This window comes from Nicotiana attenuata, chromosome 1, assembly GCF_001879085.1.
Source record: "Nicotiana attenuata strain UT chromosome 1, NIATTr2, whole genome shotgun sequence".
In the NCBI taxonomy this organism is placed as follows: domain Eukaryota; kingdom Viridiplantae; phylum Streptophyta; class Magnoliopsida; order Solanales; family Solanaceae; genus Nicotiana; species Nicotiana attenuata.
In genome coordinates this window covers 45,139,251-45,164,508 of record NC_031989.1, presented here as the reverse complement: position 1 = coordinate 45,164,508, position 25,258 = coordinate 45,139,251, and the positions used below count along the sequence as shown (strand labels likewise).

The 25,258-nt window shown below is 36.9% G+C and overlaps 1 protein-coding gene across 1 annotated transcript; it reads right to left on the bottom strand.

The window, feature by feature from the left end:
• LOC109225758 (probable pectinesterase/pectinesterase inhibitor 61) lies at positions 1,006 to 5,464 on the bottom strand. The gene is made up of 3 exons (XM_019390534.1): positions 4,379 to 5,464; positions 3,788 to 3,924; positions 1,006 to 1,979 (listed from the first exon to the last, which is right to left on the bottom strand). The coding sequence occupies exons 1-3, from the start codon at positions 5,317 to 5,319 to the stop codon at positions 1,282 to 1,284; spliced, it is 1,776 nt and encodes a 591-aa protein (XP_019246079.1). The 5' UTR covers positions 5,320 to 5,464; the 3' UTR covers positions 1,006 to 1,281.

Sequence of the window (25,258 nt, the reverse complement as noted above, 5' to 3'; positions counted from 1 at the left end):
GGGGGGGGGGGGGGGGGGGAGGAATAGAATTGATCAAAATTCTATAATCATCTTACAAGAAAGACATTTTTACTAAGCATCTTTACCGACTCCTGCACAAGTCCTATTGCATTTAGGAAATTTTACCTCCTATAGCAAAGGTATACATTCTATTTATTATAAATTAAAAATCATTTTAAAAAATTATTTTCTATAGCTATCTTTTATATTTTATAGCAAAATAAGTATTTATGATATATACTACCATTGAGGCATGAAACAAGACATGAAATACGATATTTATATTTTTTATCCCTCTTAGACAACTCGACATACCTATTTTTAAGGTGATTTCCATTACTTTATTTATGAATATATGGCGCGAATACATGTGAATACATGCGCATACAGCTGGACTGCTCTGATTTTAGGCACTTTTTACTGCTGTATTCATGAATACAGCAACGCGGATACATGTGAATACATGCACGAAAGCTGGACTGCCCTGATTTTAGGCCCTTACATGCGCGTACAGCTGGACATTCTCTAATTTTAGGCGCTTTTTACTGCTGTATTCATGAATACAACAGCGCAAATACATGTGAATACATGCGCGTACAGCTGGACTACCTTGATTTTAGGCGCTTTTTGCTACTGTATTCAAGAATACATGGCGCGAATACATGTGAATACATGCGCGTACAGTTGGACTACCCTGATTTTTAGGCGCTTTTTGCTGCTGTATTCATGAATACAGCAGCGCGAATACAGCGAATACACCATCGTAACAACTGATAGTAGCTATAGAAAGTAATTATGTATATGATAGCGATAGAAAGTTAATAACCACTTAACAATAGTGGTTTATGAAAATTCCTCTTGCATTTATGCATTTTAACAGTTTAAAGCCACCAACGTAGGGCATCTAATGAAAGCCATACATTTATTTAAGGGGAAAAGAATGTAGAGGCACATCCACAAAATTAACCATCAATTTAAAACTCAAATAATCGAATCTTAGTCGTGTCCGAATGTAAAACTGTCACTTTTTCAATTGAACCAATAGCTTTTTGATAGTATGTTCTAATTACAACAAAAATAAATTACAACACTTATCATTCAATGAAAGACGTAAACTCTAGGATGTTTGCTCTTTAGTCAATTTAGCAATGGAGCAAATTGCAATTTAACGGCTTAATTATTAGAATTTGAAATTAAATACTATTCAGATATGTATACTTATTTATATACCACTGCAAAAACCATAAATATCCATTCTGGAGTAGGTTTGGTTTACCTTCCTTAAGTATTCAGCCCTGCCAAATAGGCCACCCCTGTTGAAGGCAACCAAGATGATCCATAAATGAACTTTGCTACAGTGAACTTACTGGCCTCTTCCACGGACTTGATGACCCGATATCCCGGCCAAGTAACCCGTTTCCCAACGGCTGCTCCTGGCCCAAAGTTCATGTACTCGCCATAATACAATGTGTCCAGCGCAAAATCACCATTCCACTCAAGCCAACCACTCGGGTGTATATGATCGCCCATGTTAGATAACATGTAGACTGTTCGCGAGTACATCTTCCATGGTCGACCTAGATATGTAGGGAAGCTTCCTTTGGACGCCTCGAGGTCAGGTGTTGCTAGGATTTTGCAAGCATGGATTGAAATGCCAGTGTTTTGATTAGGGTCTTTCCTGTTTTGGGCAGTGATGGTGTTCTTTTGATTGGCCATGGGCTTTCGAGCATAGATGTTGCAGTTTTGGAGGACCACTGCTGCATTGCCAAAGATGAAATCCACCGTCCCATAGATATCACACTCGCGATAGAATTGGCGCTGTGAGTGCACGTAGAGGGTGTCTTGGTATCCAATAATATTGCAGCGAAAGACCACGGCATGATCACCTCCGATACGAAGGGCTACTGCTTGATGCTTGCTTGGTCCAGCATAGTTCTCAAATGTCATATCCCTTGCAACAAAACCAGCTCCAGTTGCCGCTGTTCATTAATAAATTCAATTAACTTCTTTGAAATAAATTGTTGTATAATAAGACCTATATTGCTGGGATCCTCTAAAAAACTAGTGTACCTATGTCGAATCCTCCAAAAGATCGTCAGAGAATAAGGAGATTTAGGCCTCATTTTTTTTTTTTTTTTTTTTAAGATTAAGACGTCTGAATCTGAATGCACGTCTCAATATCAAGATATGTATCAAGATTAAGACATCTGAATCTGAATGCACATCTCAATGTTAATATGTCTATTAAGATCTGAATACAAAACGATTAAGACTGCTTGATTTTTAACATCTGAATGTATAAAATTTACGTTTATTTGAAAATTAATAAACATAAAATTCAAATAAAATACTAATTAATCTAATATTCCATCAATAAAATATATAGCTTTTTAAAATAAGATAGTTGCTGGTGGTTATGGCTAACAATAGTGCTTGTGAATGCCGACTAGAAACGGTGGTTGGTGGTAGATTTGGTTGATGGTGGTAGTTTAGGATAGTAGCTAGTGGTGATTGGTAGTGGTAGCTATTATGGTAGCTATTATGATTGAGAATGGTGGTGGTGGGTGGTGATAATTAATAATGGTGGGTGGTGGTGGTGGTAGTTGTGATTGAAGAAGATGGTGGTCGGTGGTGATAGTTTATAATGATGAGCGGTGCCAGCTATGGTTGTTCATGGTGATGGGATGGTTAGTTGTGGTATTTGAGGTGGATGAGTGTTGGTTGTTGTTGAGAATGATGGTGATGGGAGACGTGGGGATGGAGGGTGGTGGTAGTCGATAATGGTGGCGGCTATAATTGAGGATGATGGTGGTGGTGGTTGAGTATGGTGGTGGTCGGTGGCATAGTGGTAGTTGATAATGGTAGGTGGCGACGACAGAATATGGATAATAGCATCTTAATGAAATTAAGTCTCTGTTATACATCTTAATGATACAGATCTATTCAGACCCATTAAGTGGTTGTGAAGTAAAAAAAAACAAACAAACACACTTAACGATTAAGATCTGGATAATTAAGATTCAGACTTTAAAAACAAACGCACTTAATGTTTGAGATCTGAATGATCAAGATTCAGATCTCCAGTAAGTGCAAACAAATAAGGCCTTAACCAACATATATAATGACGATATAACATTGTCAGCGGTAAAAGCATAGTATTCTAATGTTAAAAGTGACAAAATAACCAAGTTAAACACAAAGGTGATTTTAGAGAATAAAATGACATAGCCAATGAGTCATGACTCCACCTAACCCCCCTCCCCCCACCCCCCCTCTTTAAATTGTGGCCACCTAATTATTTAGGTCATATCGCTATCCCTAATACTGGCAGAAGAAACCCAATCAATCTTGCAATGAATAAAAGGATAAGAAAATTCTTCTTGCCATAAATCACTACTCTGACGAACTCCAATTGCTATACATCTGAGTATGCCTTTACAAAATTAAATTATATGTTAGTATCTTCTTCTTTTTCGTGAAATGCGTAATCGTACAAAAATAAAAGACGCGACAAGGAAAGAACTACTTATTTATCATAATTAAGTGATAAATAATAAAGACCGAAAAAGTCCCAGCAAGGGGGCTAGGCTAAGCTAGGAGATTTTTAATTAAGAATTAGTTAAAAGAATTCAATGACATCCCACGTGTTGTTTTCTACCACATGCTCTGCATAGCCCAGTATCGCCCCATACCTACCATATTTCCCAATTTAATTTCCGTGATACACAAAAATAAAAAAGTGGAGCCAATAATAATAAATAAGATTTTAGGGGGTGGAGAATTTTACCAAAAGAAGCTGTATGGAATGTTGTAATGTTCTGGGCTACACTTTTGCCTCCTGTAATCACTGTCTTCCCCTTCCCGTCCCCTATAAACATCACGTTCATTTTCTTCCTCCCTACCTTCAACATATTCTCTTCATACCTGTCAAATATAAATTAAAGCAATTTTTGAATACATAAACTTTATTTAATCAAAAATTAAGGAATTAATATCTGATTTAACATTGAAAACTATACGGTTCAACCTTATAGTTGGAATTCCGTTATTCTTTCTAGAATTTAGGCAGTAATAGTTAGGTAAAAGACGACTATGCTGAGTATCAAATCAAATCAAAATATGAATAAAAGTTCACGTGAGCGTTGAAAGTTTTACTACAAAATAAGAAATGCCAAAATGATTAAAAATATGAAGTCAAATTGCTTAATGACTACGACAAAGAAATGAAGAAAACGCTACTCCTCTAAGTTACTGTGAGTTGCCACGTAGGTGAAAAACAAAGAGATTGAAAAGGAATCAGATACGTTACTAAAAAGTGAATCAAAAAGTTTTTTTTCACTTTTCCAACTAATTTTACGAAAAATAGACTGAATTTTACCTTCCCGCCTTGACGTAAATTATGGTCCGACGACTACTCTTTTCCGGCACCTTCTTTATCGCCTCGGCTATCGTCTTCACCGTCCCGCTACCGTCTTTTGCCACAATTATGTCGGCTTGAATCGCCGACACTGATTTGTTTAACAATTTTCTGTCTCTCCTCGACAACCATTTAGGAAAATCATCATGATGTTTTTCCAAATTCATTAATCTGCGCCGACGATTCTGTATCGGGATCCCGGAGAAATCATCGTCGCCATTTGCGGCGGCGTAAATGGCGAGAGCATTACTCACCAATTCCGACAAGTCCTTAAGGTTCTCACTCATCTGATCCTTCACGTTTCCGGTAACGTCAGCGAAACCGTCCGTACACGTCTCCTGGTTCGTGAGAGCTGCGCTCAGCCACGTCATCACGTCCTGTGTGGACCCCGCCGGAGAATTACCGCCGTCGTCGCCGGGGAAAACAGAGTTCAAAGAATGAGACAAAAGGTCCACTGATTCCTCCAACAGTTCGAGACAATCATCGTACGCTGATCTTATGTGAGTGTTCATTTCAAGGTTGTTAATGTCAGAAGATATATAAAGTGCTTTACCAAAGCGCTGGAGTGTTAAATTGACAGAAATGTGAACGAGGTCACTGTCTGAAGCAGATTTAGCTCCAGGGTAATTAATTAACGAATTGAGACAAAGAGATGGGTAGAGAGTGCGACTACAGGTACGCGCCATTGCTTGACTTGGTTTATCGATTCTGTTTCCGGAATTTTTCCGAACACCGACCAAAACAGCTACTGAAATAACAGAGGCAATTAAGAGAACAGTGGCAAAAATGATGAGGAATTTAAGCTTAGAACTGCGGGATTTGGGAGTTGGAATATCATTAGGAATCATGTCTCTGCCGGAGATTTCTCCAGGGTCGGGTTTTCCTAGCCGGCCATAGCCCATTTTTATGAATTTAGTTTTCAAGAAAGATAATGCAGTTGCCTGAGATTTGGACGGGAGATAATAGATGTTTTGTGAATAGAGAGATAGTGAATGAAAATGAGAAAAAAATAAAGCTATTGAGTAGAAGAGTGTGAGAAATTTGTGAATATATATTGGGCGGTGGAAGAGTAGGGGGGTGCAGCTACAGTAAGTATGGTAATTAAGAAGAAAAGTAGAGGTTGGTGTGAGGTCGATGTCTTAAGGGATAATTAGCTGGCTTCGACTTACGGTAAGTATGAGTATGCTGTGATTAGTTAATGGAGCAAAGTCATAGTGAGCAGAAGAATTTAGACCAACCAAACCACTAAAGACCAACTTTCATGTTTGACACATTATTCTTATCGGAAAAAAGAGTTACTATTAACAATCGTTATGTTGGTCCGCATAAAATTCTTTCATTCTTAATTAGAAGTCTCAAGTTCAAGTTATAGAGATAGAGAAATTTCTAATAAAAAATGATTTCACTTTAACAAATTTTACATGGTGCGAATCCAGTTTATAGAGAGATAGTTACTAGGTATTAAATGGTTAAACAACAAAATAAAAAGAAGCACTGGGAGCAAGGATCTGTCATCTTCTCTATCTTTTTTTTTTTCACTTGTTGTTGAACTAGTCAGCCATGACAAAAGAGGAAGTAAGTCGATGAAGAAGAAGGAGAAGCTCCATTCTCTGTATTAGAAATGAAAATGTTCTAACTGATTCTCAGAAAGCTACTGTACAAGTGTCACTAACTTCTATTTATACAACTAACTAATTAACTTACCCTTTTTATCAACTAACTTCACCTAATTACAATATATTAAATTAACTACTAGACACCACATCTATTCCTTCTACACTCCCCCTCAAGCTGAGGGATGAAAACAGACTCTTCATTCCCAGCTTGCAAAGTAAGTAATCATGTTGTGGACTGCATAGACTCTTGGTGAAGATATCTGCCAGTTGCTCTCTTGTACCAGTATGCTGAGTTTGGATCATTCCTTCTTGAATCTTTTCCCTTACAAAGTGATAGTCTATGTCTATGTGTTTGGTTCTTTCGTGAAAAATAGGATGAGCTGCAATTTGAATTACAGCTTTGCTATCACAGTGAAGTTGAACCGGAAACTCAACTGATACTCCCAACTCCTCAAATAATCCAACCAACCACTTTATCTCTGCAACAGTAGTGGCCATGCTTCTGAACTCTGCTTCAGCTAAGCTTCTTGAAACTGTTCCTTGCTTCTTTGATTTCTAGGAGATTAAGGCATCAAGAAACTTCACAGCATAACCTGTGACTGACTTTCTTATCTCTACACAAGAACCCCAATCTGAATCACAAAAGGGAACCAGCTTTTGATTGCCAGTTGATGGTAGAAATAACCCAAGACCAGGATTACCTTTAATGTACCTGAGAACTCTCATAGCAGCATCTAGATGTGATTGCTTGGGAGCATGCATGAACTGACTCAGAACCTGTACCACAAAGGCTATGTCAGGTCTAGTCATGGTCAAGTACAACAGTCTTCCCACTATTCTTTGATAACCACTTCTGTCTTCAAGTAACCTGTCATCAGACAAATTCTCCTTGTTGAACACCTTATCAAATTCTATGGAGGTAAGCTTGTGATTAAATTCCAGTGGAGTGAGTGCTGGTTTTCCTCCTGATAGACCAGTCTCAAATAGCAGCTCAAGTGCATACTTCCTCTGACACATATGGATGCCTTTCTCTGATCTTGAAAACTCTATGCCAAGGAAGTACTTCAGTTCCCCTAAGTCTTTTCATCTTAACAATGCTCTCGCGCAGGTCCTTTCTAGCCTTCTCAATCAAGTTTAGATTATTGCAGTCACAGCAAATCATCAACATAGACAAGCACAATCATAAATTTTGCTCCCTTCCTGTGTGTCAACAAAGAATAGTCATATTGTGACTGTAGAAATCCTAGGTCNGTCAATGCTTCTGTCAACTTTAAGTTCCATTGTCTAGGAGCTTGTTTAAGTCCATACAAGGACTTATTTAACTTGCACACCTTCTGATACTCCCGCTGGCTTGAAAAGCCATCAGGAATTTGCATATAAACTTCTTCACACAGATCACCTTGCAGAAATGCATTATGAACATCCATTTGAAACACAAACCAATGTGAAGCAGACGCAAGAGCCACTATAGACCTTTCTTTATATCTCTCCACTTCTCCTGTGGACTTGTACTTGACCTTGAACACCCACTTGCAGCCTATAGGAACTTTGTCTGGAGGAAGATTGTCCAAGTATTATTGCTCTCAAAAGCTGAAATCTTAGACTTCATAGCATCCACCCAGAGTGGATTAATACTGGCTTCAACATAGGTCTTGGGTTCTACAATTGCTAAATACGCAGCTAATGAAGACCTATAGGCAGGAGTGAGGTGGTCATACATCACATAGTTGGATAGTGGATATGGATATGAGGACTTCTGTTGGACAACATAATCTCCCATCCATACAGGTGGTCTTGATTCCCTTGAGAATCTTCTAAGTTGTACTGGCTGAGGAGAGGGATCCCTGACAGAAGATGATGGGAAAAGCTGGGAAGCATCATCAGAAGTGGAGGTTGGAGGTGAATGCAATGGAGCAGACACAATAGGAGGATCAAGTTCAACTAGTTGCACCACAGGGAACATAGGAGAAAGGCCAGTGTTCATGTGCTTGAAGGGAAAGATGTCTTCTTGAAAGACAGTGTCTCTGCTTACAAAGAACTCCTTGGAGGTTAGGTCATAGATATAATATCCTTTCTGAGTTGTGGAATATCCAAGATGAACTGCTAGAATTGCTCTTGGACTAAACTTATCACCCCCTTGACAGTGGTAGCATAGTACATGCTACCAAATACTCTGAGATCCTGTAGTGAAGGAGCTCTGTGGAACAATTTATGGAAAGGTGACTGACCTTTCAATAACACAGTAGGCAATCTGTTGAGTAAGTATACAGCTGTGGATACACACTCTCCCCAAAACCTTAAGGGTACAAATGCCTGAAACCTTAAAGCTCTTGCCATGTCTAGGATATATCTATATCTCCTTTCTACAACACCATTTTGTTGTGGTGTATACACACAAGAACTTTGGTGTACAGTCCCACACTCCTTAAGTAAATTTTCATCTGATCCTTGAAGAATTCTGAACCATTATCTGTTCTAAGACATTTCACTCCATAGCCAATTTGAGTTCTAGCATATATTAGGAAGTTCCTTAGCACTACAATAGACTCTGCTTTAGTAGGCATTAGGAAGAGCCATATATATCTAGAGAAATCTAGAGTCAAAAGTATCTCTTACCATCATGAGTGGGAACCTTATATGGACCCCATACATCAGCATGCACAAGATCAAAAGGCTTAGCAGAACAAGTAGTACTTAGAAGAAAGGGTAGTCTTGCCTATTTAGCAATAGGACATACAGAGGATATGTGATTATTCAGCTGAGAGTTACACAAGCTTTCAATATTTCTCAACACTCTTAAAGGAGCATGTCCTAGTCTTCTATGCCAAAGAGACAAATCAACAATCTTAGTTTTATTTTTGGAACTATCTTCACTTATTGAACTGGAAATGGTATTTGCAGATGATTGATTGATGACATCCTTATTCTCAGAGACTTGCTGTGAATTTGAGTTTCCTCTGTTCCTCAAAATGTACAGGCCATCCTCTTCTCTACCAATCCCTATCACCTTTCCACTTAAGAGTTCATAAAATACACAGAAATCAGGAAAGAATGTTGCACAACATTGTAACTCCTTGGTGATCTTTGATACTGATAATAGGTTATATTTGAATTCAGGTATATATAATACTTCTCCAATTGTCTTGTCCTGAAATATATGAGATTCTCATGTCTTAGTGATAGTAACTTGCTCTCCAGTAAGTAGGTGTACCTTATTCTTACTCATTTGTGACAGTTCTTTGAATTTGTGAAGCAAACCTAACTGATGTACCATATGATTTATAGCCCCTGTGTCTACTTTCCAGTTATGGTCTCCTAGACTAGACATTAGGGCAGTAGGAATACCTGTTGTTCCCATTTGAGCTGCATTAGCCACAGGTTCTCCCTCTTTTCCTTTGTTCAGCATTTGCAGAATTTGATTGTATTGCTCTGAAGTGATGAAGAATTGAACTGGAGCTGGTGGTGCTGTATTAGAGATAGGTGATGTTTGCTGAGATGATCCTTGAGCTTCAGATCCCTAATTTTCTGCACCACACACATTGTTAGCATAAGTATTTGGAGTGCCTCACTTCTTCCTGTATTTGAAATCAGCTGGATATCCATGCAGCTCGTAGCAGTTATCCATTGTGTGACCTTTAAGCTTGCAGTAGTCACACTGAAGTGCAGACCTTCCATAGCTGTAATTTGTCCTAGCTTTGTAATTGATGTTACCACCACAGAGTTGTTACCATTGCTGTTTCCTCTGTTGCTTAGTAGTGTAGTAGCATCATTGCCATCAATACCAATGCTAGCATTAATTCCACAACTGCATTTTCTCCTTTGACTTTCTACATTCACTATCATAGCATATGCTTCGTTTATGTTTGGTAAAGTCCTTGTCATAAGAATTTGATCCTTTGCATTCTCATAGGAATCATTCAGACCTGTTAAAAACTTATATAGCTTTTGCAACTGATAAAGTTCTGCATGTTTGATTGACTCTGGACATCTCATAGGAATCATTCATACCTAGTTTGTTTTTACCATGCAACACAATCTTCATTGACCGACTCCAAATTGAGTAATTTTCAGAATCTTGAAGTTGAATTGAGATAAGAATAGAACCTTGTGTATCTGAAGGATGAATGTACAGAGGGTGATTGTGATGTACCAGATCTGGAGAATTCAATGTTTGAGCCTGACTTGTAGTCGCCATAGGAGGATTTGAAGTCGAGATCTCGTCATCAATTGCCATTGAATACAGTATAGATTGTACCGCACCACACTAATTGAGATAATTTAGGCCACAAATCACTCAATTTCAGCAGAAAACGACGCTAATCGAACAAGCCCTAATTTCAGGGAATTTGCTAAAAAATGATAAAGGAACAGAGTAAAGGAAGTAATTAACCAGTGATATTCCTCTCCTGAAGCTGCTGTGTTAATTGATCTAGCCTTGAAGCTCTGATACCATGTTGAACTAGTCAGCCATGGCAGAAGAGGAAGTAATAGCCTGTTTGGCCAAGCTGCAAAAATCAGCTTATTTTGAGAAGTGCTTTTTTTGAAAAGCGCTTTTCTCAAAAGTACTTTTGGTGAGAAGCAGTTTGTGTTTGGCTAATTAGTTTGAAAAGCACTTCCGAGCAACAATTAGTGTTTGGCCAAGCTTTAAAAAACTGCTTCTAAGTGTATTTTTCTCAAAAGTGCTTCTCAAAAAAGTGCTTTTGGAGAGAAGCTACTTTTTTCTGCTTCTCCAAAACTGCTTCTGCTTCTCCTCAAAAGCACTTTTTTTCCTTCCAAAAGCTTGGCCAAACACCTTATTTTTTGGCCAAAAGTGCTTTTGGCAAAAAAAAAGAAGCACTTTTGTCCAAAAAGAAGCTTGGCCAAACATGCTATAAGTCGATGAAGAAGAAGGAGAAGCTCCATTCTTTGTATTAGAAATGAAAATGTTCTAACTGATTCTCAGAAAGCTACCGTACAAGTGTCACTAATTTCTATTTATACAACTAACTAATTAACCTTCCCTTTTTATCAACTAACTTCACCTTATTACAATATATTAAATTAACTACTAGGCCCCGCATCTATTCCTTCTACACTTGTTTTTCTTTTTTCCATTCATTTAACAAATTAGCGCTAAAAATGATGAATAGCAAGTGGTAGTACTTTTTTGTTTTCTGAAGGAAGAATGTTCTAATTAGTGGAGTTCAGTTAATTAGACATCCTTCGTTAACTAATCCATTATTATGACTTGGGTTGACTTATAAGTATATTTTCTTGTATTGAACTTCTTGTAGCTAGTTTATACTACTATATGACTTATGAGGATTAATGTGGGGCCAAATACAGTTTGTATTACATTCTGTATTTTTATATAGTTACAAAGTAAGACTGCTATATATATACTTAATTTTAAGAAATTTTATGATAAAAAGGGGCGTTCCAAAAGTATTCGCAAACTCTTTTATAGCTGGCCAGGTAAGACCAAAGCGATATTATTTATTTGTATATATAGTACTCGATATTTTCAATTTATATGATATAATTATTTGACTAATTAAGCAAAAAAGAATGTTTAACTATGATTTGCATCATAGTACTTCTTCATATGTACTTAAAAAACATACTATTATTTCTAAAAAATAGAAATAAATGTTTGAATTGCACTAAATTTAAACTCTTTGACATTCCCGATTCGTTTTGAAACGGGAGAATACTATCGAATTGAATACATTTTGCCCTGTTGCAGCTTGTAGCTTATTCTCTTGTTGAGTTGTTACCTTTTAGTTCCCCTTTTAGCTTCTCTTTTTTGAGATTCTGATGCCGCTTGTTTTTTCTGATTGCGTGCTCTCTCTTTTAGTAAAGTATAAAAATAGTTTGATTATATTTCTTCCGGTTCAAAATAAGTAATTTTTTGGTCTTTTTTTGTGGTCCAAAATAAGTGATTTTTTCAGATTTCAAGAATGAATTAATTATTTTTTTTCCTACACTGCCCTTAGAGTAAATAGTGTTAGAGTATGTGTTAGGACTTAGGAGTGTTTATGTGAGGAGATAGTAAATGTTAATATAATCAATTTTATAGCTAATTGATGTTAAAAGGTGAATTTCTTAATCTGCGTGAAAACAACTAAAAATCACTTATTTTGAACGGATGGAGTATTATGTGACAACTATATATTAAATTGTATCCACACAATAACCACCTTGCTCAAAAACAAAATACTTCACTTCTTCAGAAAGTTCCTAGGACGTTGTTATCGAAATTTCATGCAATTGAAGATGCTTCATTAATTTTATTGTGTTGTCTTTTCTCTACAAAAATAGTTACGTTTCCTCAATCTTACATATGCGGTTTTATGGCTCGTTTTGTCAATTTAATAGAAAGAATATATATTACATTGACTATTTGACTTTTTCCCTTTCATTTTTCAAATGTGAATGCTACAACAACTTATTGTAGAAACAAAAACCCATGTTTATTAGGAGTATGCAATTTTCTCTGACATGTTTTATTTTAGAAAAAAGAAAAAGAAAAAACGTGTAGTAATTATTAACAAAAACAATTTGCTCTATTTTCTCGAATTTTCAGTGGTTTCCTGTTGTTGTCGTAACATGCTTTTCTCATCAAAGTTTGACAGTTAAAAATCGTTGTAAGCTGATTTCTTAAATATATTCATTGTTTTATAAGAATGTTACAGCCCTGAAATGTCGTACGTGTTAAAAGTCACATAATTTTGTTTATTCGTTTTATTATATTTTTTGCCCATCCTTAATTAAACTGTTTGTTGGTCGTCCTTCACTTAATACTTCTTTTAATGGTTGAAGGGGGTAGGGATGTAGGAGGATTTTGGCTAGTACTTAGTGGGCACCAGATTCTTTATAATGTTTTCCAAACTTTAGGCATATGATTTCCCATACTTTACCCAATCTTTTGCATAATTCAGATCGTTACGTAGATAGTTATCTTTTTGGGGGCATTTCTCTTTTGTGACTGTGTGTACCCATGTAGTTTATAGAGCACAAAAGTTTCTAAAAAGTTCATTCTCTCTTTTGATAAAAAAGATAGAAACCCACTAATTACATAAGATAGGAAAAAGATGCAAAAGTGAATAAAGGTCAAGACATTGGTGGGCAGCATAGAATAGTTATGTTAATTATAAGCAGGAGTTTGGACAGTATTTGGCTGAATTTGAAAATTCACATTCATTAAACTACTCAGATTTTAAAAAATGATATGATGTGTAACCAAGTTAGTTTAACTACTATTACGTTAATCTTTTTCTCTAGCTTCAATATGTAACAAGGTAAACTATTATCTAAAATTTCATATTCAGCCAAATAATTTATGTACGTAAGATAGAAAAAAATTGATAGTTTTTTTTTTTATCTAGGAGAATAATAAATAGAAAAAGAAATTAATATCTGGATGTGATAGAAGCACACAATAATTTATGTGTGTAAGTTGTAAACAGTGCCAACTTTAGGAAGTTTTTATTTATTCAACCTATTAATTAAGATAGGATGTAGGAAATATATGATTTCGATCTGAAGTTTTGGGGTTATTGCTCGAATTCCACTTGGTATAAAAAAAGGGCGATTGGCGAAAAGAACAAGTACCAAAAAAGAGAAACAACATCGTAACAGAAAATCTTAATGACAATAGTATTTTGTAACAGAACACTAAGTCCACTGAAAATATTGAGACGAGGTTACTTAAAAATAAAGTAGGGAATGGCTTACAATTGTATAGTGGTAGGGACACTACACTAGGAAAGCCAATCACATGAATGGTTGGTTAGTTACTTATCACAATTTCATCAAATTCATCGGTCTATCGCTTTCGAAATATTGGATATATTTTGATGTATAATTATTCAACAGACAACGATTTTAAGTCCATGTTTAAGTTAGTTATTAATAGCAAAAGTATTTGTCAATTTGATGAATTCAATCAATTATCAATTGGATCGAGAGATCTTATGTGAGTTGGAGACAAAGAGGAGAAGAAGGAAATGAAAGCTCACTGTTTCATTGAACAAATATGAAATCCAACTGTACACAACTAGCCGACTAACCACTATTTATACTAACTAATATCTACCTCAACCATAATTACTATTATGTACCCTAGTTAACCAATTATGATTAAATAACAAACTAACTACCTCTAATTACTGCCTGCTTTATATCAGTACACTCCTCAACACCCCCCTCCCCTCCCCTCAAGCAAGGTCTAATGAAAATATTCGTTAGGCCTAGCATGGATAACAAATGACCATGCGAAAACTACTCGGTCCCTTGGTAAAGAGATCAGCAGGTTGATCCACATAAGGCAAATACACAGTCTCTACCAGCCCATGTTGCACCTTCTCACGAATAAATTGATAATCTATATCAATATGTTTAGTCCTCTCGTGAAAAACTGGGTTTGCAGCAATTTGCATAGTTGATTTACTGTCGGAATAGAGTGGAACTGGCAGAGTGAGAGAGACCCCCAATTCACTGAACAAACCAACTAACCAAACAATCTCTATCACTGTTGAGGTCAAACTCTTGTACTTTAGCCTCAACTGAACTGCGACAAATAGTGTTTTGCTTCTTGGATTTCCAAGAAGTGAGAGAATCACCAAGTGTAACCAGATAGCCAGTTACAGACCTCTTGGTGTTTGGGCAAGAGGCCCAATCAGCACCACAGTAGGCTTGTAACTTTGTAGATCATGTAGATGACATCAGGATCCCTAGACCTGGATTCTTCTTCAAGTACCTGATCACTCTTAATGCAGCTTCTAAATTTGAAGTCTTGGGAGCATGCATGAACTGGCTCAAACATTGCACTACAAAAGAGATATCCGGCCTAGTAATTATCAAGTAAAGCAACCTACCAATCAATCTCTGGTAGGCTCCAGGATCTGCAAGCAAAGAATCATTGTCAGCACCAAATTGGTGATCATATTCAGCTGTGGTCATCTTTTGATTCACCTCAACAGGAGCCCTTACAGGTTTTGCCCCTGACAAACCAACATCAGAGATAAGTTCAAGGGAATACTTCCTCTGATACAACAAAATTCCTTCCTTACTCCTTGCAAACTCAATCCCCAGAAAATATTTCATCTCCCCCAAATCTTTTATTTTGAAACTTTGATGAAGTATGTCTTTAGTGTGTGATATAAGTGCAACATCATCTCCAGTAATGAGTAAGTCATCCACTTATACTAGAATGATGACTATTCTCCCATTGAGATGTTTGGTGAACAAAGAATAATCAAGGTGACTCTGTTTGAAACCTGACTGAAGAAGGGCAGTAGTCAACTTGAGGTTCCACTAGCGCGAGTCCTGCTTAATCCCATAAAGGGACTTGTGCAGTCGACAAACTTACAAGGTCTAAAACCAAATTTACAAACTCTACCATGAAAGAATGTAGATTAAGGTCAGAAATTAACGGGTGTTAATAGAAATGGAAGAAAACAAGTTAAAGTACACTAACCTATGAAAGGGTGATGAAATTTCTCTTCTAAATCGCCTCTAGGCCGAGCTCTAATGAAAAGATGGTGAAAAATGGGTGAAATCCCATCTTTGGGATATTTAATAGAGTGGGCGTTAGGCCTACTTCGCGTTCGTGAAGGGCCTGCCGCATTCGCGAAGCACAACAACCAAAATGGCTTACGCGTTCGCGAGTTCCCTCATGCGTTCTCGAAGGCTTTTCCCCCTAGGCCTCCGCGTTCTCTAGCCAGGGCTCGCATTCGCGTAGAGCAAACCTCAGATCCCCCTTCCCAAGTCCCTCAATAATACGCATCCGCGAGAGGTTGTCCGCATTCGCGAAGGGCAACCCCCTAAAGCTTCGCGTTCGCGTACCAGCCATCGCGTTTGCGATGAAGGAAAGCCTCCCCAGCCCAGATTACTCTTCGTGATCGCAGGAGTATCTTCGCGATCGCGAAGAAGAAGACACCAGATGACAGCAAACTTCCAAAAACCAGCAATTTCCAAGTTCAAAATTATCCGTAGCCTATCTGAAACTCACCCGAGCCCTCAGGCTCTAAACCAAACAAGCACGCAACTCCAAAAATATCATACAAACTCGTTCGCGCGATCAAAACACCAAAATAATACCTAGAACTACGAACCGGACACCAAAACGAATGAAATTTTCAATGAAACTTGAAAACATAAAAATTTTCAACCGGACGTCCGAATTACATCAAATCAACTCCGTTTTGCACTAAATTTTGCAGACAAGTCATAAATACTGAAACAAACCTATACCAAGTTCCGAAACCAAAATCTAAACTCGGTAGCAACAAAGTCAACCTACGGTTAAACTCAAGAATTCTTTAAATCTTTAAATTGCTTGTTTTCAACAAATTATGTTAAATCAAACTAGGGACTTTCGAATTCGATTTCGGGCATATGCCCAAGTCCCAAATCACGATACGGACCCACCGGGACCGTCAAAATACTGATTTGGGACCGTTTACACAAAGCATTGACCGTAGTCAACTCAAATGAGTTTTTAAGGCACGATTTCATATATTCATCAATTTTTTCATAACAACCTTCCGGAAAGAGGACACAGACTGTGCACACAAACCGAGAAAGGCTAAATGGAGCTATTCGAGATCTCGGAACACAATAATAAAGGGTGAAACTATAAATGACCTATCAGGTCATCACATTAACTAAGAAATCCCCACAGATGGCGCCAAATTGTTTGACCAAAAAATATAGCTATTGGTTCAATTAATTAAATTTATATAAATGAGGGTTAATCTTAGCTAACAATAATATCCCTAAGATGTAGTTCTGAAAGTGCAACAAATATTACGTAGGTGTATTTAAATAACGGCGGCAGTATGCAATAAATATTCCAGAAATCAAAGGCAATAATACAACATTCAATATCAATGAATAGCGATAAATCACATTTAAGTAAATAGAATGAATGAGTCACCCAAGAAAGGATGGAATCAGTGAATATTCTTTCTGACAATGATGAGTGATGGACAATCCTTCGAATATCTGAGTTATTCTCGGATCTAGTAGAAAAGTGTAGACAAGAATCTTAGTGAAAATGTGATGTTTGTATATTAGTAATGAGATCTGACTCTTTCTCAAGTCGCAGTGTATTTTTACAAATGAATATCACATGTCCCCTATAATTGTGTCTCTTTCTATTTATAGGGAACATGTTCCTAAAAATCCTAGCAGCACAAGTGCAGAGAATCTTCACTAGAATATTCTCTTTAATGTCCTATCTCCAAACTAGCCGTTATAACTCTGCCAAAAGTATTTGACCTCGGCCTCGGTCCTTGTTGAATCCTCGCTTCAGCCCTTAGTTAACTCTTCCATGGCAGACTTTGCCGCTTCTTAGATCTTTTCGACGAACGTTGACTTGGAAATGCTTCCCCCAGTATTACCTTGGCCTATATATTCCAAAGATAGATTTTGACTCATACAGATTGGTGGGGGCTAGGTAGGGGTTTGCTGCATTCCTAACTTCATACTTTTAATCTCAACACTGTAAAATTTACATTTAGGGGGATGTTAGTTTATTGTATAAGTTCAATGTTACACCCATTGTTAATTTATTTGCCTGCCTCAGTGCCTCTGTAGCTTAGCCTTTGCCAACCGATGAAGCACATTGTTCTGGATAGGATTCTGATTCTCTCGTTTGATCAAAATGGAATAAACCACCTTTTGGTTTTTCTGTTTTTTATGTATATAAGTACATGTCAAAAGAATACGTCATGCTGGAGAGCTTGAAAGGTTAAGAATCTATTTGTAATCGGTGTTATATCAAATCATACAAATTTACCATAGTTAAATAACAAAATAAAATGAGAATGTGCATTAATTAACAATATTTTAGTGATAACAATATATGTGAAGACATATGTCATGCATTTATTAAAAAATATTCGATATAAATATTAGGTGTGAATAAATTTTTACCAAAGAAGGATCTACCAAATTCAGAATAATACTACTTTATTTCGACCTCCTTTATTGTTTCTTCTTTAGCTTGGGCGCAATAATAGTGTTGCAAGTTGCAAAATGGATAAGCTAAAGAATAAAAACTTATGGAAGCTGTATTTTCCACGTACGTGAAAACTGAAGTCAGATAAACTTGTCGAAGGTCTAATAATTTGAGAAGAGGAGTATATATTATTCTAATGGCAAATGATTAATCTTGTATTGCAATTATTTGTAGTTGACATCTGTGTAGAAGGATGAGTGAGCTGTCCTCTTTTATTCAAGTAAATCGCTTTCCCAAACATGTTCATGGATGTTGAGATTCATTGAAATTGACTTATGCTGAATTAAGAGTGGTCCTCTAAAAGTAATTAAAAAGTTCAATTGGGTTCAAGAAATAGCTAGAAAATTATCTCTCCTATTTCGTAGCTTATGGTATACTTTACTAGTGGTACAAAAGACAGTGTTGGTAATACACAAAAATAAATCAGCTACGATGTCCTTGTAGTTTTATTCACCGAAAATACAAATATAAAATTTATATCTCCCACTTTTACCTCCAACTGGGGTAAGTGTCATGCCGTATTAATGAAATGGCCAAATACGTAATGAGTACACATATTCCAATCGAGCCCAGAAAACTACTCATACACCCTAGAAATGAAAAGCCAAGAGTCAAACCTTTCTAACTTTTGTTTAAATCGGAAATTGGTTCTTTCTTTTCTTGAAATAAAATACTGCACAATAAGTCTCACTTGTGATATCACATTGAATATGTTATTATTTGTAAAATACAGCACAACAAGAAACTACATAAAGAAAATACTCAATTCGTTAGGGTCTAGAGTATGAGGATTAATTTTTTTAATTTTCGATCTTGTTATAAATAAAGAAAGTCCCTTAAACGACTCGCCTATGAATTGGAAGACCTGTCCATGAAGTCAAATCTAGAAATAACGTTCCACATCAATTGTTAGAGCTGTCTAGGAGTGGCAACTACGCGGTAACTGTAACTTGACAATGAATGCCTCGTCCTTTCCCTAAATAGGTTGTTGTGAGCTTACTCATTCTTTCTTGTACCAGTACAACAGAAATAAAATATACTCCAGTAAGTATTTTCTGTCGCCCGATCAGTGCTTTTCTAATAATTATTTTAGAATAATACCGGTGAGGAGAATCACTACCTGAAGCCTCAATCCCACCGGAGTTAGGAACGACAACTGGAGCGCGCAAATTAACCCACTCAGCAGGATTAGTAGCTAAATCTATGGCTGAGGTGGTCAAGGGCAATCGAATGAAGGACCAAGGAATGCAACTGAAGTTCTACCTATCGGTGATCAAGGATGGAGTGAAGCTGGTTGAATTGAACCAAAATGAAGTGGAACGCCAAATGTCAGCAATGGAAAAATGCCCTAATTGGCTATGTAATTGGGGGTAATCCACCATTCAAAGAGATGCCCAAGTTTGTTGGAATTCAGTGGCTACACCGAAGTACTACTATGTGACGATGGTTAATTTATCTTTAGATTTGGATATATAAAGGATAATAACATGATCATCCAAAATGGCCCGTATACATTTAATAATAGACCCATGGTATTGAAAGATTGGACTCCAGACTTCAACATAAGAAACGAATCTATGCGTATTGTTCCTATATGGGTGATGTTCCCAGGTTTACCAATACAATTCTGGGCTGAGGAAAATCTAAGGAGGCTAGCGAGCTACATTGGAAAACCTTTGTTAACTGAAAAACTCACAACTCACTGTGATAGAGTCTCTTATGCTAGAGTGCTCATAAAGGTTGATGTGTACTCAACCTCTACCTGATCCTATTATTAAGGCGGATGGAAATATTTGGAATCAAGATATAGAATACGAGTGGAAGCCTATGTTCTGTCAAGAATGCAACCAATTTGGCCACACGACTGAGAAGTGTCAAAAAAAACAACCACAACAGGTGCAGCCAGAAAAGAAACAGAACAAGAAAAAGAAGAAGGAGAAATAGGAATGGAAGACAAAGGCTGTAGAGCCAATTAATACAGTTGTCCTTGAAAACACCAAACCTCCTGAGACATTTTCAGTTGAGAAACCAGCAGAAGAAACACAAGATGTTCAGATACAAATGCAGCTATCAAACTGAGGGAAACAAGTTGTGGTTCATCATGGTCCAAAGAGAAAAGGTGGCCATCACATTGGCATACAGGATTTTGCCAGGAGGAACCAATTTGCTCCATTAAGGATACTTGAGAGAGCACAACCTGAACAAGACCAAACTCACATAAGGGAGGATCAATTGGTTGATAAAGGACTCAAGGCAAACAAGACACCTCCACCATGATCTTCAACACTTGGAACATAAGGGGGCTGAATAAGTCCTACAAACAAAAAGAGATTAAATTATTTTTGTGTAACAATAGGGTAGATATGGTTGGATGCTTTGAAACTAGAGTGAAAAAGTCAAAGGCTGCATTGATACAAAAGAAGCTTGGAGCAAGATGGAAATTTGTAGATAACTACTCCTCACCACCAAAGGGAAGAGTCTGGATTGGATGGAAGTCAGTTGAATGTTACAACTATAGTGCTTCAATCGTCTAGCCAGCTTATCCACTGTCATATCCAAGATAGAAATACAAGTTTCTGCTGCTGTGGAACCTTTGTTTATGGATTGCATACCACTGCTGACATGAAGCCTTTATGGGATCATCTTAAGGCCATACATGCGAAGCTAAGTGGCTCATGGATCATTCTAGGAGATTTCAATAGTATTCTATCAGTGGGGGATCGGATAAATGGAGCTCCAGTACACCAATAGGAAATAATAGATTTCCAACAATGTATTGTGGATATTGGAGTTGCGCAAATCACCAAACGAGGTTGTCAATTCTCTTGGAGCAATAAAAGAGATGTAGATGAGAGAATATACAGCCACATTGACTGGGCCTTTGGAAACCCTGATTGGTTCCAGACATATGCATGTATTGAAGCTGTGTACTTGCTTCCAGGAGTTTTAGACCACTCCCCAATCATGCTGAATACAGTAGTAAACAGTTCTAAAGTCAAGAGACCTTTCAGACTCTTGACACTGCTTTTGCAACACGAAAACTATAAAGAAGCAGTCAGGACAGTTTGGACACAACAAATTCAGGGCCACACTATGTTTAAGATCTGCAAGAAGTTGAAGATGCTGGAAATCCAAATTAGAGACATCCACAAAGAATTTTCTTCCATTGATAGCAAACTAGAGAGCTTGAGGAAGAAGCTGGAGGTAGTTCAAAGGGCCTTAAATAAGGATCATTTTAATCCAGTACTCATAGAGGAGGAAAAGCTAACACTCACACTGATTGAGAAATGGGATGCAATACAGGAAAGAGTACTTAGGCAAAAATCAAGAGCTATATGGATAACACAAGGGGATACAAAACTTCAAGTACTTTCATGCCTATCTAAAAGCTAGACAAGCAAGGAACAAAGTATCTTGCATCTACACTGAGCAAAATGCAAGACTAACTGAGCCAGACCAGATTCAGAATGATTTTATCTGCTTTTTCAAGAAGCTACTGGGAGAAGCAGCTCCTATATTGCCTGGTTTAGACATCACCATAGCTAGAGATGGCCCCACTTTGACCCTAGCCCAACAGCAATCAATGTTGGGCCCTGTGACAAAAGAAGAAGTCCTGCAATCAGTAATGGATCTCCAAGATGATAAAGCACCAGGATTAGATGGATAACCCGCTGAATTTTGTAAGACATTCTGGTCAATTATAGGGAGGAAGTGACAGAAGCTATCCAACAGTTTGAAACAGGAAAGCTACTCAAAGAGATAAACTGTACCACTGTCACCCATCACCCTAAGGTCGATCACCCAACATATGTTAAAGAAATCAGGCCAATCGCATGCTGCTACTCTATACAAGATCATTGCTAAGATTCTGACTAAGAGGTTAAAAGCAGCAGTGTATTATCTTTTTGGTCCTGCTCAATATGCCTTCATAGAGGGGAGAAACATTTTAGACAATGTCATACTTGCACGTGAGTTGGTGAAAGGATACACAAGAAAATCAGTGTCTCCAAGATGCATTATAAAGTTTGACACTAGAAAAGCCTATGACTCGGTAGAATGGAGCTTCCTTAAGCAACTACTGATTGAATTTGGGATTCCTCAAAGATGGTGTGTCTGATCATGGAGTGTGTAACCATAACATGCTATACTTTTGCTGATAAATGGTGGTATAGCAGCTAGATTCCCAGCAAAGAAAGGTTTACGGCAAAGGGATCCTCCAAACTTCAACTATCATCCCAAATGTTCTAAGCAACACATCACTCATATATGTTTTGCTGATGACCTACTCCTGTTTTGTAGAGCAGTTAGAATTTCAGTTCCCCTCATATGTATCAGGACTTAAAGCTAATATGGAGAAGCGCTCCCTGTACATTGCTGGTGTCAAGGCTGAATTCAGGCAACAACTCCTGGCTGAGCTCCACTTCTCTCTTGACAGCCTTCCCTTCAAATACCTAGGAGTACCACTATCTGCTACAAAACTAACTATCAACCAGTGTATGTCTTTGGTGGAAAAGATTGTGGCATGGGTCAAATATTGGTCTTCTAAGTTTTATCCTATGTAGGAAGACTCCAATTGATAAAAAGTGTTTTGTTTGAGATTCAAACCTACTAGGCTCAGATCTTTCTACTCCCAAAAAAAGTAGTTAAACTAGTTACAGCAGTTTGCAGAAATCTTCTGTGGCATGGTACAAAGGAGAATGCCAATAGGGCACCCATTGCCTGGGAACAATATGCCAACTGAGATCTACTAGTGGACTGAATATACTCAATTTCACCCTGTGGAATAGAGCTGCAATATTGAAGCTGTTGTGGGCAATCTCCTAGAAAAAGGATACACTTTGGGTCTTATGTATTCAACATCAATACATTAAAGGGAAAGATTTAAAGGAAATGAGAACACCAAGACAAGCAAGCTGGGTGGTTAGAACGATATTTGAGGCTAGAAAATGGCTAGCACCTGACATGGATAGAATGCAGACTTATACAACAGATGCCAAATTCGGCATTAAGAAAGCCTATGAGGACAGTCTTCCTCAATACCCTAAAGTCTATTGGAAAAGCTTGATTCTCAGTAAAGGCATGATACCAAAACATCAGTTCATTCTATGGATGGCTCTTCAGCACAGACTGGCAACAATAGACAGAATATAAAAGTGGGAAATACAAGTGCAAAGTGAGTGTATGTTATGCTCAATAGATGCAGAGGAACACTTATTCATCTATTCTTTAAATGCAGCTACTCCAAAACTATATGGCAAAAACTACTTCAAAGGACAGGAATGCAGAGACAAGTGAGATCATGGAGCGAGGTACCGGTTTGGCTGACAAACATAACAAGAAGCAAGCATCCAAGAGCAGCCATCCTTGCCTTCATATTTGCAGCCACAGTCTATTTGGATAGAAAGAAATAGTAAAAGATTTCAACAACTGAAGAGAACAACTATAGACACACCGAAAGAAATAGCTCTACAATTGCATATTGTAGGGCAAAGATACTCCAAATGGCAGAATAAACTAGATAGATTAAGAGGTTATCCAGGCTAGGAGCTACCAGTAAATCATTGCCTTATACCCTTCCTAGAAGGTGAACAATTATATAGCTTGAATTTGGTATTAGCTAGTATAGCGAGAGTTTCATAGTTATTTTTGTATGATCCTATCTCTAAAGTCCAATGAGCAGGTGTGCTTGTAAAATTTTTTACTTGGTTGAATAAAATTTTTCATTTAACCAAAAAAAAAAAAAAAAAGAAATACCCGCTTTGACCACTTTATTTTGTTTGTGAAAAGTTATCTTTTTGGGGTTAAAAATATTTTTTCTCTTTTAAAGTTAAGATGTTTGGTCAAGTTTTTAGAATGAAAGAAGGTTTTTTTGAGTAGAAGGAGAAGTAGTTTTTGAGATACAAAAAGAATAGCATCTTTCCAAAAGTATTTTTCTAAAAAAATATTTTTGAGAAAAATATACAAAGAAGTATCTTTTAAAAGATGGGCCAAATAATATTTATTGTTTAAATTTTTTTTTAAAATTAATTATCCAAATACCAAACTATTTCTCACTAACTTTTTATTTTTGAAAAGCACTTTAAAAAAAAACTCAAAATAAGCTGAGTTTAGAAGCTTAGCCAGGAATATTAAGTGAGCGTTGGAGTTTGGATATAGGAATTGTAAAATTCCAGAAAAAAAAAAAAAAGATTTCAACTGAAAATGCCATTACATAAATACAATTGAACATGTTTTTGAATGTTTGTGAGTGATGGAAGTGAAAATTTTAAAAAATAGCTTTTTGGAAATTTTTAATTTTTCGAAAAATTTCGAAATTTAATTTTAAGTGTAATTTGAAAATTTTACAGTCAAACACTGATTCCAAAAAAAAGGAAAATTTTCCGGGAAGAAAGTAATTTTTGTTTAATGGCTAAACGGGACCTAAATTATGGAGTTGCAAGTTGCAAATGCCAACAGGGAAAGGAAGGAAAATATGTAGGTGTGAAAATGATCATTTCACTCTCTAAATAATGACACGTTTCACGTAATTAATTGGGAGGAAGGAGTACTATGTAGAAGGTAGTGGAAAACCTTTTCGCCTAAGAAAACCGGCATTTCTCGAAAATAACAAAATATTTATAAGTGCAAGACTTGGTGTGGTGATGAACTGATGACTCACGACTCACATTCCATGATTGTCGTGAAGGAAAACACACACACATATATATATCCTTTTTGCCAAAAGACAAAATTGATAGCAAATGAAAGGAAACAAATGGTTATGATCCAAAAATTAACCGGGAAAAAAAATGACGCGCTTTCATAATTCATATCCTTTTTTTTTATTCGATCAATTAGCCTAATTTGTCTCCATCTTTTGTCATCTAATTCTATTCATGCTTAGCTAACGTATTTGCAACTCCTTGTATTACTTCCATTACCAAGATTCAGTAATTTTTATTATATTGGCTGTTCTCTTTAAGTTGGAGAGAAATACAAATTATCTGCATTATAACATCTTGACCGACATATTTTCTGAAGTATTATATATTACTATCCAATTTGACCTAGGTTGGGTGGTGATGGTGGGGAGCTCCTGCTTTCAACATTCTGTATATAAATTTGGTTTTTTTATTTCTTAATTTGCATTATCGCAAAGTGTTATGTCGAGGAAGAGGCAAACCCGAAAATAAAGAAGATAAAGAACACCAATTTTAACGTGGAAGCTAGCAAAGCAAA